This window comes from Poecilia reticulata, linkage group LG5 (assembly GCF_000633615.1).
Source record: "Poecilia reticulata strain Guanapo linkage group LG5, Guppy_female_1.0+MT, whole genome shotgun sequence".
Taxonomy (NCBI): Eukaryota; Metazoa; Chordata; class Actinopteri; order Cyprinodontiformes; family Poeciliidae; genus Poecilia; species Poecilia reticulata.
Window position 1 is genome coordinate 5,854,690 of NC_024335.1, and position 16,036 is coordinate 5,870,725.

The 16,036-nt window shown below is 37.2% G+C and overlaps 1 protein-coding gene across 1 annotated transcript in view; it reads right to left on the reverse strand.

Moving 5' to 3' along the window:
* LOC103464488 (kazrin-like) overlaps window positions 1–16,036 on the reverse strand; it is a 162,909-nt gene that overhangs the window by 29,115 nt on the left and 117,758 nt on the right. The window contains exon 6 of the mRNA XM_008408629.2: window positions 8,887–8,994. Within this exon, the coding sequence (XP_008406851.1) occupies window positions 8,887–8,994 (108 nt within the window). The remainder of the gene's footprint in view (window positions 1–8,886; window positions 8,995–16,036) is intronic.

Consider the following 16,036-nt stretch of genomic DNA (forward strand, 5'->3'; position numbering starts at 1 on the left):
GTGGTTATTTTACACCACATCTCCGTGGTTATTTTACACCACATCTCCGTGGTTATTTTACACCACATCTCTGTGTTATGGTACCATATTTGGTTCTCTTATCTTTTGGTAATAAATAGTTTTGCGCATGTGAAACGTCTGCAGAGATACAAAGCTCAAAGTCCAAACCACAGAAACATTTTCTCACAAAACTGCTGAACTTTTTATAGCATCAAATGTTTTAGATGATATTATGATGAAACCAATTCGGGACTCTTGTGGTTACCATGGTAACACATAGATCCATTCTATCTGAACCTGCAACTAACAATTAAATTAGTAATTGATTTTTCTATTATTCTGACCATTAATCAATCGGATTTAAAAGAAATTGGCATATTCTGCTGTTTATTCATTGAAACACTTAAACTTGTTTTATATAATATGAAAAACCTACAAATAAACAAATAATTTGATTCCTTTCTAAATAACAGAATAAAGATTATTTCTTAAAATGCAGCAACACCTGATCATTTGTAGCAAAGTATTCATCTGCAACTTAAAAAATACTTCTAACAACAAGATGTGAAAATCTCAGCCTTCAGATTTAACATCACTATAATTCAGGGTTAATCTGTTGACCTTTTTTTTTTACATTAAATGCAAAATGTTTATACTTTTTGTACAGTTTTGGCTTAATTACTGCTATTAGTGTGTTGTACCTTCAGCAAATAGCCCTTTTTAGAGTCTGTTTTCTCCAGTTAACGATTAATCGATTATAAAATTAGTTGATTATTTCAGTAATTAATTCATCACAATTATTCCGATTAATTGGGTCAGTCCTGTCGTGTTTATGTCTGTCTGTCTTGATTTATACATATTCTGATATTAATCTTCATATAAAACACAGAAAACTACAAATATGTTAAAATCATTTAAAATTATTCACTGTCATTGCAAGTGTAAAAAAATCACAACTGACTCATGGTTGGTAATAAATGGAAAAGTCAAAGTCAGATAAAAAAAGAAGTGCTAAGTGCTAAAACACTGTTTTCATAACGACTGAGAGGTTTTGATTTGTTTACAAAACATCCAGCAGAAAATCACACCAACAATAAAACCTCTTCAGATGAAAAATGTCAAAAAGTACTCAAAATATTTATACCTCGGCAAAAGTACTTGATTGAAATGTCAAAATTGGAAAATCTCTCATCTAAACTGTGTAGAAACAGCAGGCAGACGTTCTGTTGGCACAGAAGATTGATCAGTCATGTATCCGATAAAATAACTAAGTTATTGAGTGCAAGTTTCCCGTTGAGGAGGAGCAACAACACGTTCCTAATGGATGAGTCCTTTGGGAGAAAATGTAATCTCCACCTCTTCACACAATAGAGGCGGACGTATTTTATGAGGTTAGTTACAAATCCTGACTCACATGGAGTTTCTCAACTGAATAATTCTTCATGTTCCTGTTACGTAATACACAGATAAGCACCTCAAGCAGATAAACCCAACACACACACGCACACACAGCAGCAACCTGTTTCTTCAGCCAGATTTCCCTTCCTTTCAAACATGAACTCACCGGCCTTCCCCTCCTCCTTGTCGGACCTCATGTCCTCCGCGGCTCCGGCTCTGTTTGACTCCACTGTCAGCTGTGGTGTCAGCTCTCATATCAGGTGAAAAAACAGAAAGAACGAAGGGAAACACGCAGACATGCAGGCACAGAGCGGAGAGCTCACCATTCAAACCTCACACTGCTCAGCTGCAGCCGGCCGCTCCCAGCTCAGCTCCATCAGGCTCCTCCCAAACAGGTAACCAGGAAGTCGTCACCTCACCGACTCGCTCTCTTTTATGTTTTTGTCTCTTAGTGGCTCTTCTGTCTCTCCCTGGACACACCCAGAAGTAGCCAGGACGACACTCGCCCACGCCCGCCTGAGGTTTCCATCTGGCCCCCATGAATAAAGGGCGGTGGGAAGGAACCCGAAGCACACCTGAGGGCTCAGGTAGAAAACCAGGCGTGGAGCTCGTACTCCACCTGACGGCTGACCAACAACGCAGCAAACAGAGGAAATCTCTGCCAAGAAGAATAAAACCTACTCCAAATCCGTTCACCTCTCTGAATCTGATGTTTACATCAACGCATCCCTGATTTTTAATTGGGAACTCTGGCCAGAAGCTACAGGAAGTCAAACTGGATGTTTTTATAATGTAACTTTTGTACAATGTTGAGAAAAAATGTTTTTACTTAAGTGTTTCATATAACTGCATAAGTAGAGATAACATTAGATGAAAACTAGATTAAAAAGTACATTTTATATATTCACACCCACTACGTTACAGGTGTCAAACTCAAGGCCTGAGGGCCACATCTGGTCCACCGTAAGCATTTAAAGTGGACCAGCAGATCTTAAACTGAACATTAAGAGTTAACAGTTGTATGCTTAAATGTTATCAGTCAAATAAAATCTGTTTTCATTTGTATGTTTTCATTTATATGTGAAACATCATGCTGATGTTTCACAATACCAATGTGAAAACATGTAAAAATTGTTTTTTAAGAATTACAAATTGAAAGCAGAGAAACTTTAACAGGAAGTTTGTGACCTGAATGCCTGAATAGAAAATTAGTTGCTGCTTCAAGACCTGAACAACCTGCTGTAATTCTGCTTTCCTCTGGCTAGAAAATCCTGAAATGTATGCATTAGGACAATAATGGAACTGAATGGAGGTTTGGAAGTGTCCTAGTCAAAGTCTGGACACAAATTAGTTTGACCTGCTGTAGCATGAACAAGCCATTTGTGTTTATCTTGAAAATAAAATCTCAGATTTTCTCCATACCGGATTCAATTTACGATTTTAATCCATTTTTTTTTCAAAAAGTGGATTTTATTTAAAACATACTACAATATTTTTTTGTTTAATTACAAGAATATTGTCATAATATTAGCAGAATAAATATAATTTTACTTGAAGAAAGTCTTAAAATTACAAGAAAAAAGTCATTTTAATGAGAAGCTTGAATAATTAAGTTGTTATTTTTTGTATTGGAGTTCTCATAAAATTATTACTCCAATCTCCAAATATTAAAACTTTGTTTTAGTAATATTAAAACTTTATTCTCGTACTAAACAACTATGTTCTTGTAATGTTACGAATTTATTTTCAATTAAAAACGATGAAACAACTCAAAGTCCAAATAAATAGAAGCTGTAAAAAACGCTCGTCAAGCAAGATGGACATACGGAAAGCCAGTGATGGAAAAAAAAATTAAGATATTCCATAAATTAAATCTTCAACAAAACAAACATTTTATTAAATGATAAAACCGATTTACCACAATTTCTTTAATTAAATTGAAACCATTCTGTAAAACTCAGATCACATTCCCTTACAGAGGCAGTTTGGTTCGAATAGCCTTTTTCCTCGTATTAGCTGAAATCATCATTTGAAACTGCCTTGTGTATTTATTCAGACCATCTATGGCTGACTTCAAGTGCAGTCTTGTGATATGATCTCACCAGTGTGACAAAAACACAAAAACTAAAGACGTCCTTACGCGGGTAAATACGTTTTCACAGCTCCATACGGATAAAGATGTATGTGCAGCTCCTGCTCTAGAGCAAATCGCCTCAGCTCTGTCTGCACACAGAGATGTGTTTATTAATATGGACTTTCTGTGTTATCTTAAACCCTGCGGGCGTTTGATTGCTTTGCCGCTTGTTGCTGACTGAGGTCAGTCCGTGTCGTGTCAGAGGAGCGCCGGGATGTGAGCGGACAGAGTAAATAAGCTTATTCCTCTGCCGTTTCACCTCTTTCTGCCGCAGGCAGGGAAAGGCAGGTGGTTTTAAGCGAAATTAATTCAGCCTGCAGGGTCCAGCTAGATAAAAACTCATAACAGAGTTTCGGGTTTATAAGCACTTGAGCGACGCAGCTGGAATACTAACGGGGAAGAATCGTGCGCATGGAGTAGTTTTGGTTAAATCCTTTATATTTGTGGATTTGTCAGGTGTTTACAGCAGTAGTATCACTTCTGCTGCTACATGTCAGTGGTTGAGATTTAGCTGTTTAGCTCCACTCCAAGATCAGATGTGATCTAACCAAATAGTTGTCGCATGAGGCAATGCATCTGCCAATCACTCTGACTGCTCCAGGATCACTGCCAGACAAAGTGTTGCAACAGAAGCTCTCCTGCTGATGCAATGAACTTATCCTATTCAGCACAAAAAAATTTACAATTTAATGACTTAGATGATAAAATTACAAAACATTTGGACCTTTTGTTGTTTCTTGAAATAAAAAAGTTAAACTTTCTTCACCTGATCAGAACAAATGTTCATTGTTTTGTTGTTGTACGTAAGTGACAAAACATTCGACATTGTCTGTCACAGTTTATTGAGGAAATCGATTCATAAATACCATCTGGAACAAGAAAATTGATAAAGAACTTCTCTGGCTTTGTAATGTCTTTCGTTTGGTTTAGACCAAATTTACATCAACTTTTAGTCTGTCTGTGAAAACTGAACAATAAATCAACTTCCACTTTGACAAGTTTATCTACTTTTATTTAAGTCAATTATAATTTGGTTGTGTAAAACTGTCAATGAATAAAATGTATGTCTTCTTCATAAGATTTAATTCAGTTCGATTTAAAAATGTGTTTTGGGATAAAAAAAGAGAAAAAGTAAAAGTAAAAAGGTTTTAAAGTAAAACGCAACACTAAAACAACAACATAAATATAATCGAGCTCCAGGTATGTCGATTTAGTTAGTTAGTAAACCAGTGGGAGGAAGAGTACACTTATTACCTCACCTCTTCTCCATCAGTCTACAGTTTTTCTGATTGAATTTCAAACATATTTTTATTCTTTAAAGGCAACATAAACATAAAAACTGTAAACTGCTTCTGCAGCACTCAACAGGTTGTTGCTAGGTAACCAAAGAGTGAGCGAGTTGCTAGGTAACCAGAGAGTGAGCGAGTTGCTAGGTAACCAAAGAGTGAGCGAGTTAATTGATTCCACCAACCTTGCTTAGCTGACTGTAATTTGAGTAGCTAAAGCCTTTCCTTTGCCTACATGTCCCAGAATGCTGTGCGGTACTGGGTCAGAGTTCAGTGAAATTTTTTGAATATTCTATGAGACACATTTGTCTATCACAATATTTATCATTATTGATTTATTGTCCTGCTCCAGCTTCAATATTTTGCAGTATTTGTACCATTTTATTTAAGACTAATATATCTTTTAAAAGGTTTTGGCTCCACTTTGACTTCTCAATCTAAAATCGAGTTCACATACCAACATGTTTCCAGTATTATGAAAATGTCTTACCAATAAAACTGGTCATTATTTTTTAATATATTATTATTTTGTGGGATTTTCAATAAAAAGAAAATTTCACAACACTTGCATATTAAATATGAAATACAGAACACATAAAACTAACACAAATTGTCTACACAGAATGTCTTGCTCTTTGTTTTTAAGAACTTTAACAGTGTAACAACACCGTTTGGTTGTAATAATGAGGCATAATGAGGCATTTTTGACCAATGTTGCTGTTTGAATGTTTAACGTCAAGCTGCAGCTGACCTCTAAGCTACGCTGAATCCTTTCCACAGTCCTGCTTTTATCCTGACGCCTCCTCAGTTTGAAATTTTCTACTCCTCAGTGTCCTTACGCTTCTGCTCAGCTCCCCGTGTCTCTGTGTCATCCATTTGCTTTGCTCATATTCAAAGCCTGAAAAAACGGTCTTCTGCGTTGCGCTCCTCTCTATCATTGGCACACAGCTGACCTGCAGCTCTGCATTAACACTGCTACAGCGTGTTGATAGAGAGCGGCATTAAGACACAAGCAGGGTTAGAGACGGGGAATCAGGTGAAAAAGGAGGCCATGGAGAGCGAGAATTAGTTTTTAGGGTCACATCTACCACTGCTGCAAAAACACAAAATATTACCAAGTATTTTTTTCTCTAGTTTTGGAATAAGACAGAACTAACACACAGGGGTTTTCAGCAATATATAGGAGCTTATTTTAAGTAAATAATTCCTTAACATTGATTAAAAAAGTGCTAGTCCCATTTCAGATTATTTCACTCATTTTCTAGTGTTAAGTGAAATAATCTGCCCATGAAACTACAACCTTTTTATAAAAACTGAAGAATTATTGACTTAAAACAAGTTCCTACATCTTGCTGAAAGTTACTACTAAGTTAGTTTTGTCTTACTTCAGGTGTACTCAGATATTTGCACTAGAAATCAGACCACAAATACTTGGTAATACTTTGTGCTTTTGCAGTGTAGAAATAATAAGATGCTCGTCTTTCTGTCCTGTGGCACAGAAATGAATTCAGTTCAGATTAACCCTTATGCGACTCATAAAGTTGCATAAGGGTTCAGTTTAGTTGAAAACTGAAATAAAAACCTGTGCAGGAACATTAGGTTCTAAAAGTCTGAGGTTTGCCGTGTGTCTTGCGATGTCACCAAATGAGATTAAAAGTAAATTTTAGAGTTTCTTCTAGAGGATAAATCCAGTTTGAAAGAACTTGTCTCTTAAAATATGATGGACGAGCTTTTTTTTGCCGGACACTGAAGCCACTTCTAGTTCCACCTGTCATTAAACAAATATTTATATCGTATAAAGATAACCTGAGTAGACACAAAAATCAGCTGTCAAATAAACATTTAAAGCTTTTCAAGCCATGCTTGCTGTCACACCTCTAGGAAAGTCCACTAAGTGTTTGTCATGAATGATAAGGACTGTTTTGTATTGATGTGGACACATTGATTAATTTTTCGCGGCTTTAATTTATTCAAACTGGGAGGTTTTCAATCATTAACAGCGTATTGGGGACTTTTCCAGAGTATGTCAGTAAGATTTGATTCCAGAGTTTGACTAGGCCACTCTAGGTTTTGATTATTTTATAATTTCAGCTATTCAGAGATGAACTTTCCGGGGTGTTTTGGTTTGTTTTATGATGATGTTAGTGTTTCTCTAGTTCAGTGTTTTTCAACCACTGTGCCGCGGCACACTAGTGTACCGTGAGTGATCGTCAGGTGTGCCGTGAAAATTATCCAATTTCTCCTACCGTATTTTCCGGACTATAAGATGCAACTTTTTTCCTACACTTTGAACATGCTGCTTTTCTGTGGATTTTTCTTCAACCACCAGGAGGCTCTTTAGCAGGAAGTGAATCATTGGAAGTCAAAATTGGAAATCAAAGAAGAACGCGCTAATTTTAATTTAGAACAAGCACATGCTAGCAGYCATGCTAGCAGCAGGCACGACGGAGAAATGTTATCAAACTCATATGATGCAGCTTCTAAGTTGAGGAGTATCGATCTGGCAGTACAGGAGGGAAATAAAGCCGCTGCRCGTAAACTCGGCGTGAACAAAACCGGATTTGGAGACGGAGAACTGCRTCCTTAATATAGCCAGCAGTTATTAGGACGCAGCCCTCTGCTGGGTCCTTATGGGAAACCGAGAGCGGCAGCGATACCAGCGGCCTGTAGCCCGGTGCGGATGGTATATGCAAGTTTACAGGGGGCAGGGGGGTACAAAAAATTTGAAGGTACGGTTTATAGTATGGCGCGCTCATAGTCCGGAAAATACGGTAATTGGTCTTAAAAGATTTTTTGAAAACGAATTAATTATCCGCAAATAATCCCATCTTTGAGTGTCTCTACTGTAGTAGTGACTAGCGGCGTAATCATGTAATTTTATTATCACTAGATGGCAGTAGGTACAGAGCATTTTACATTAAAACAAGAGAATTAGTGATGCATGAATGTTACTACATTCATGCATCACACACGACAGTGTTGTGGGCACTGTTCATTTTTGAAGTGGACACGTTAAGTGCAATTTGAAATAAGAAATGTAAAATATGATAAAAATAAATGTTTGTGTTTATTTGATTCCTATTCAAGACACTTTGATAGGAATGACTATATATCTAATATAGACGGCTACAGAGTATCTTTGGTCACATTTCTGGTTGGTGGTGTGGCTCGTGATTGTTTCAATTAAAACAATGTACCTTGGGGCTCAAAAAAGGTTGAAAAATACTGCTCTAGTTTTAAAGAGATGGAAACTTTCTCAAAAGTTCCTCTTTGTCTCATCGGTCCACAAAATGTTTTCACAAAAGTTGTGTGGATCATAAAGACGAGGATAGTAAAAGTGACTTAATGAGTCATGTAAGATTCAGGCTATCTTCTTCTAAATAAATTAAGTCATCAAAATGACGTCAAGTATTAACTTGGCCTATCTTTGTCCATTTCCTGCAGGGAACAGCATTTCAAGCTCTTCAACTAGCAATGAGAGTTTTTGTGTTGAGAAGAAGAAATGGACGCGCATCTTAAAGATTACGTAACAAACAGAAGTAGTGATTTGTGATCAATACTTTAGTGAAGTGGTTGCATAATGGTGGGACGATTACTGCAGCAGACAAAGTGAAAAGAGGCCATCATCATCTTGAGCTGCACTCCTCATAAAACACGGCATTTCTCTCGGTAATTGTGGAAGATAAGCAATCTTTTTGCGACGTTATAACAGCCCATTACGATAAAACTGGAGAATGATGCATTTCAGTGAACTCCATGCCAATCTGCAAAGCAAAACTCCCCTCTGTGGACGTCTGGTGATCAATATGACACTGCGAAATAGGTGACAGAGCAGATTAGGCGCTGGGCTGAGATAAATCCGGGCCTGCGGTGAATGCTAAGGGCCCTCATGGCCAGACACCAAGTGTTGTTATCTGATTGTTCTCGCCTGCGAAGGCCTTTCGCTCCGGAGTTCACCCCCCGAGCCGAGCTGACAGCTCGGCGTCCTTTTAACTGCCAGGATAAATCACCGTGCTCACTTCCTGCTGTCACCACGGCAACGCCTTGTAATTTGGAGCAACAATGTACCTTTGCCTAGCGAGCAGTCTGCAGTGCCAAAGTCCATCAGGCTGGATATCTCTGTCGGGTAGCACATGTCCGTCACCATCGTCTTCTGCCTGTGATGCACCGAAGGATCTGCAGAGATATGAATGCAAGTTTTAGAAGAAATGCTTAAAATCATATCTGGACGTCGTCTTTGCATAAAAATCTGATGATATTTATACAAGAGTAGGCCTCTTGTGCGTGAATACGAGCCATTTCTTTTTACCTTCTAATGATTTAACTTAATATTTGTTGTTTTATGTTGGGATTATTATAAAACAAACAACTTACAGGATTTTATTGAACAAGAATATGACAAAAAAAATTAAGTAGCTTTTCAGCAAGAACTCATTTTAAGTGAATAACCCCTTTATAATGATTTTAAAAATTTCTATCTCCACTGGGAGATTATTTCAGTTAAATTAAATACATTTTCCCATGTAATAAATGAAATAATCTGCCAGTCAAACTGGAATTCATTCATCAATATTAAGGAAATGTTGTTGACTTAAAGCTATCTCCTATATCCTGCTGAAAAGTTACTTGTAATTTGGTTTTGTCTTATTTCAAATTTACAAAGATATTTACATAAAAACTACACCAAAAACACACGGCAATATTTTGTGTTTTTGCTGCTATTTTCACAGATCAATGTATTTTTTGTGAATAACGTCACGGATTTTAAGTTGTCTAAAAGACAGAAACTGGTTGACTTTTAAGCGTATGAATTAATGTTTTCTTTCCTGATATGTTTAATATTCTGCAGAGCAGATAAAGCTGAGCTCATATTTTGTCTCACTCGTTCTTTCTACCAAACTTAACTGAAGTTTTCTGCATAATAAACATATAAAATATGCCACTAAAATCCACAAAGTTTTACATTTAATCTTATCCACAGTAGCTGCTCTTTCCTTTATCGCTGCATTAAGCCCTCAGCTGCTCCCTGCATAACATTTCCCACCGTCCGTTCACGCTCCAGCGTGTCCGTTTCACAGCTGTATGGTAATTATCGGCGTTACTGACCGTTCCTCCCCTCTCGCCCCGCAGCATCACTCCTGACCTGTCAATAACTGTTTAGACGGGGCCAGGCTGACCTTTCCTTTGGTCCTTAATATGGAGATTGGGCGGCAGGCCGGCTCACACTTGGCTGCTCTGAGACTACTTCGCTGAGCGCTGTCAATAATGAGCGGGTCGTGGAGGGGGAAGCAGAGCGCAGCGAGACAAACTCCAAGGGAGGAACAGCTCACCTCTTAAAATTGCAGTATTTAAAAGAATATATAATTTTACAAATTTGTTAAAATTGTCACCATGTTGAGACAGTTTCATACGAGACAGATAATCTGTGAAAAAGATCGACGTCCTCCTTCCTGAGAGATTATTAATGTCTGTAGAAACGCATCACTTCCGACCAAAAACAACCAATCAGAGCCAGGAGGCGGGGCTTAGCGCCAGCTGCTAATGGTGGAGAAACGACTTACCGTTACAAGCCTGGTTACAAGACCGTTTATCCGCCGTCATGCTAGCTAGCCACACCATTCACTTTGATTCATTTTGATGTTTAAATACCAACATTTCCACTGAACTTTATATTAAGTAACTTTTAAATATTAAATGTAGACTCTACCAAATATTTTTGTACTCTTGAGTAATTTCTTGGACAGCTACTTTTTACTTTAACTTGAGTAAAAATATGTAGAAGTTGTGCTATTCTTACTTGAGGAAATTTTTTAGATACATTTTTTATGCATCTCATACAAAACCCACCTCTGGAGAATGAGCAGATTGTGATTGACAACGCTAAGACCCGCCTTCTGCCTCTGATTGGTTGTTTCTAGTTGACACGGCAGGGCAGCTCAATATTTTCACAGATTGTGTCTCATAACATACAAAATCTAAAAAGGTATTTTAAAATAAAAGCTACAGACTTCAAAGTTTTATCTCTTACTGAGGTTAAAAACAAATATTCCAGTAAATAAATTAATACTTGCAGTCATTAAATATCTTCACATTTAGATGCGTGTCTTCTCCAATTTGTCAAAATGCGCAAAGTAAAATTTTTCCTGACGTGAATGTTTTTGTGGGAGGATTTTCTGACCTCAGAGGAGCTCGTGATTAGCTGCAGTTCATTGTGTTTCACAGGGAAACACCCGACAGCGTGTCTGCTGCAGTAAGTGGGCTGCAGAGAAGAAACCAATGAATCAAATCAAATTACTTCTGCCTGGTTGGACCTGAAAAGTGAGAATTTTGGGGTTATAATGAGGCCAAGCAGTGCTGAATGCAGAGTACTGTAAGTTTTACTTTCTTTTTCCATTTGCTCTCCACAATGTTCCTTTCAGAAGACATTTAGCTTTCCATCATGAGGCCAACAGTTGGCATATGTGGTAATGAAATGACAACTAAGGGCACAGTCAAAGTCACTGATTGCAGAGATTTTCTTTTTTCCAGCCAGTGTTTGCGAAAGAAAAAAAAAAAAAAAGAACACTTTCGGCTGTATTCAGTAAAACTGTTTTGAGTCCTCTGAAGCTGAAAGTTAACGCTCGCTCTCTGTTTGCATGACATGCCAGTCGAGTAGACGCACGAGGTTTGAAGCTGTTTTGCAATCAAATGGGAATATCTCAAAGTCAAGCTGTGGATTAAATAAGTTCAGAAGAAGTCATGCTGTCTTCTGTTAAACTTTTATCACAGAAGAAGATTCATGCATTTCTGGTCACTGCATATCAAAAATTAATGTTTGTTAACTTTTTACTGAAGAAAAAAAGTTTCTTACATGTGTACTGGGCATTAAATGAAGAAATAACCCAAACATATCAGAGCTACAATTATATCACTGCGTTTTGCCAGCTTGAACAGCAGGCGAAGAAGAATTTCTGAGTACCATAAGCAGCAAATAGTTTAGACACAAATACACACTATTTCGTCATCTGACTTACTTTGAAGTGGGTTTTGTTTTGGGTTTGCAGAAAGAAAATTGTTCGCAGACTCTGCCCTGATGCGTTTCCTGTTTAGCAACATACCAAACCCCCTCAACCTGATCATGACCTGGCTGGCATTTTTTCCATGCCATGGTATTTAATTTCCCTTTGGGATAAATAAAGTATTTTTGAACTGAATTAAATTTCCAAGCAGCTCTTCTATGTCTAAAGTCGTGGTTGAGAATCAGGAAAAAGGAGGCAGCAGGGAGACAAAGCAGACAGGAAGAGCAACACTCTTGATTTAAAGGATCATCTACTTTCCTGACCTTTGACCTCCAGTTAGGGATCATGTCCAAAAGATTAAGGAGGAGCATCGTCACCTGTAGGGAGCTTGACGTAGCGGCACTGATTTGATATTAAAAGAAAGTAAACTGAGTTATTCAGGTGTCGGATTGACGGACGGACAAACTGACAGAAGGTCAGACATGAACAATCGGTCACCATGACGACACAGAGTGTTTTAAAATCTGTGATCAGTCTGCAACAACAAGCTGTGCACTGCAAAAAAAAACATACCAAGTATTTTTAGTTTCTAGTCCAAATGTCTTAGTTCACTTGAAATAAGACAAAACTAATTTACAAGTGACTTTCCAGCAAGACATAGGAGCTTGTTTTTAAGTAAATAAATCCTTAATATAGACGAAAAACAACTAGTGTTTCTGGCAGATTATTTAAATTAAAACAATAATAAAACTTTAAGGAATTATTTACTGAAGTAACCTGCTGTGTCTTTTCAGAGCCATCAAACAACAACAGAAATTCAGGCCTTGAGTTTTATTTGTTGCTTTTCCATTGTTGAAATGTGACAAATGTCCTTCCTGCATAATTCAACCAACAGAAAAAACCCTGCAAATCAAAAAGGTTCGGAGCAGATTTTCTGCTCCATTATGTTCTGCATCTTCCTGTAAGTTTCCTCCTCTGCTGGCTCCATCTTGTTCATGACCTCATTAGACAGTAAGAGGTTTTCAAAACACTTGAATAACGCGCAGAGACTGAAGATGCAGATGCTCTGTTGCGAAGCTGTTTTTGGTAAATGGTTGTATTTTCAGCTCTAATCAGAAAAAGTGAGCGACTTCTTAAACCCGGTCTGAAAAACATTTTGATTGGTTTTATGGAAATAAGCGCATGATCTACAGGCGGACTGGTGAAGACGTGTCAGACGTAAACGTCTCAGTTTGGGTTCAAGAAAATAAATATTTTAAAACTAAGCTGAGCCAAAAACAAACACATTTATTCATATTTCTTACAGGTTCTCTGTGATTACACCGCTCATACTGGAGTGAATCTGTTCTCTTATTTCTGATTTGTTCTTTTTCTCGACTTTTGTTCAATTTGTTTTTGAGCTTTTTACGATTTTCGGACGATTTCTCCCTCTGGTGTTAAATACTGTGCAGCTTGGAGGATTTTTGCTCTTACTCTTTTACTTTTGGACAATTGTATTGCTGCATAACCATGGCAACAAGGCACTTTTGGGAGAAGCTGACCTATAACAATACCTGAATTTTGACCCCAAAATCCTCAAGGAGCAGCAAAAGCAAATGAGGTGGAGTAGCAGAGCTTCCTGTAAACTGCAGCCTGGAAATTAAACTGTTCGACAGTCATGGGACTGTTATGCAGAAAAGTCTTCAGTCAGAAGCTTCTTTAGATTTGCTGCAAAACTGACTGCTACTGGAAATGCTTCCTGCCCACAACGTCTGAAGATATTTGAATTATGAGTTATGAGTATGACATTTAATTTCAGTTGAGATTAATTTGAAAAAATATTTATAAGTATAAATGTTAGTATTAATATTTGTGCTACATTTTATTGATATTAAAGGTTTTCTATGAGATGTAGAGAGATCTTCAACAACTACATAAATAAATACAGAAGATATTTGATAGTGTTGCAATAAAGGTTTATCTGATCAATTTGTGTGTTTAAAAAAAGTAAAACGCCACAAAGAAATATAAATGTACTTTGTGGTGTTGCTGATGACTGTCTTTATTCGTTCACTTGCTAAAGAAAACAATAAAAAAAAAGTTATTGAAAGTCTAAGGAAGTCCAGAAGATGATGAAAATAAAAACTTGACAACAAATCAGGTAAATACTGTTGTCGCCAACAATAAAATTCATAAAGAAAAAGAAGGAAAAAAAACACCTGCGTAAATGTCAGAAGAAGAGAAAAAAGAAAACGAGGTTCTGCAGCACCACCAGGGAAAAGTCTTACTTCTTATTACAGAGAATATGCAGAAGAGCCGGTCTGTGGAAACAGCCCAGAGCCGTCTGAGCAGTAATGAAACACACGCTACCGCTGACCCGGGGGAACCAGGCGGCACATATGGGAGCAGACGGGAAGAAGACAGCAGCCTATATAAGAGACCTCTGCATATCCTCTCATTTTAGTAATGTGAGGATAAAACAGAACGCAGTCTGCAATGCAATGCTGTGATTAAACATTATTTTAAACATACACAGCCCTTTTGTTTATGCAGCTTCAACATTTTCATCTTATTAGCCGCCATCTCTGCTAGTAACTGGAAGGTAAAGCAAATGTATTAACCCCCCTTTCCTCAGACGCTCCTAAATAAAATCTAGTACAACCAAATGCTTTTAGAAATGCAGGTGTGAGTAGTTTAAAGGGGCAGCATCATGTAAAACGTAAGTTTTTTTGGTTTCACATCATGTTATATTGTTGTTGCCTCATCAAAACCATGCCTTCGGTGTTGCTTTGACTCTTTCATGTATGCTTGAGCAATCCTTTAATCTCCATGGCAACCACTCAGCTGTGCAAAACGCCTGAGTGGACCTAGCCCCGCCTTCGAGACGCAGTTCCTCCTCTGAGCTGCAGCTTCTGAGCTTCCACCTCACAGAGCAGCCTGACCCGCTCAGCTCCTTCAGACTAGCCAGCAGCAATTAGCAAACACCTGGTGGACAATCAGCTGAGCTCGTTATAGGAGCTACTTCTGCAACGCGATAAAAAAAAAGCAATTTTGTGATTACTTCCTGAAGTAGGAGCTTCAGAAAGAGCAGGAGCTTTTAAAGAGACAGACACAAAACTGAAGACATTAAACCAGGAAGTAAAATTTATTTTAAGTCGTATCTGATATATACTGCATTTTTATAACAACTGAGGGTAACTTTGTTAATCTCACTGTGAATCCACCAGTTGTGTGAAAGCCTTAGAGTTTTGTCAAAGAACATCAGTGAAAATACTTTTGAACATTTCTGGTCTTTCTGAAAGAGAAGCCAGAAGAAATTCATTCAGGAAATAAAACCACAAGAAGTCTCATTTGTACAACAAATGTAAGAAAGAAGAAAATCCACTCAATAAGACTTCAATTTGAGTTTTCTGCTTCACATGATAACTACATGATTACACCGTCAATGGGACACACGGTGGTGGCAGCATGATGGTGTGGATTTTGTGTTGGTCTAATGCGCAACATTACAGTAAATTAATTCAATGCTTGGGATTTCAAAAAAAAAAAAGAAGAATTGAGAATAATTTTCAAAATATGCAGTAAAAAGTAACTTTACTATAAATATTTGCAAGTCAATGAAATCTTAAATCTTTAAACTGATTTATTGTTTTTTAATCAACAATAAATAATTAACTCAGCTTAATGTACTAATTGATCACTAGGATCAATTTCAATATATCCATGATTGGATTGAGATTATTTTGTGTTAAGAGCCACAAGATGACATTTGTTGTGAATTTGTGCCATTTAAATAAAACAGAATTTAATTTCATTTATATATAGACAAAAATGAAGAAATCAGCTTTCAAAAAGTTTAAAAGTTATCTGTAAACAAATTTTGTAGAGTAACAAAAAACACTTTCATTGCAATTTTTAAATGCAATGAGAATACAATTTTATTTCAATTGAGCTTATTCAGAATGGACAACAAGAAAATGTTTTAAACTGATTTAATTGAAATGTTTTTTAATTGACTCAGTTTTTCTTAAAAGCCCTGAAGACTTTAACTATTTTCTCTTCTGCACAATAATTATTTTCCCAGCGGCTCAACAATAACCAGTGTTCAAATTTCAATTACCTCCTCTCATGCATTTAAGCTGACGCAACATAATGTGAGAGGAATTTGAAACACTATTTAAATCGCGTTTCACAGACACAAAAACATTGAATAAATGAACAAAGCTAAGCGATGTGAAGCC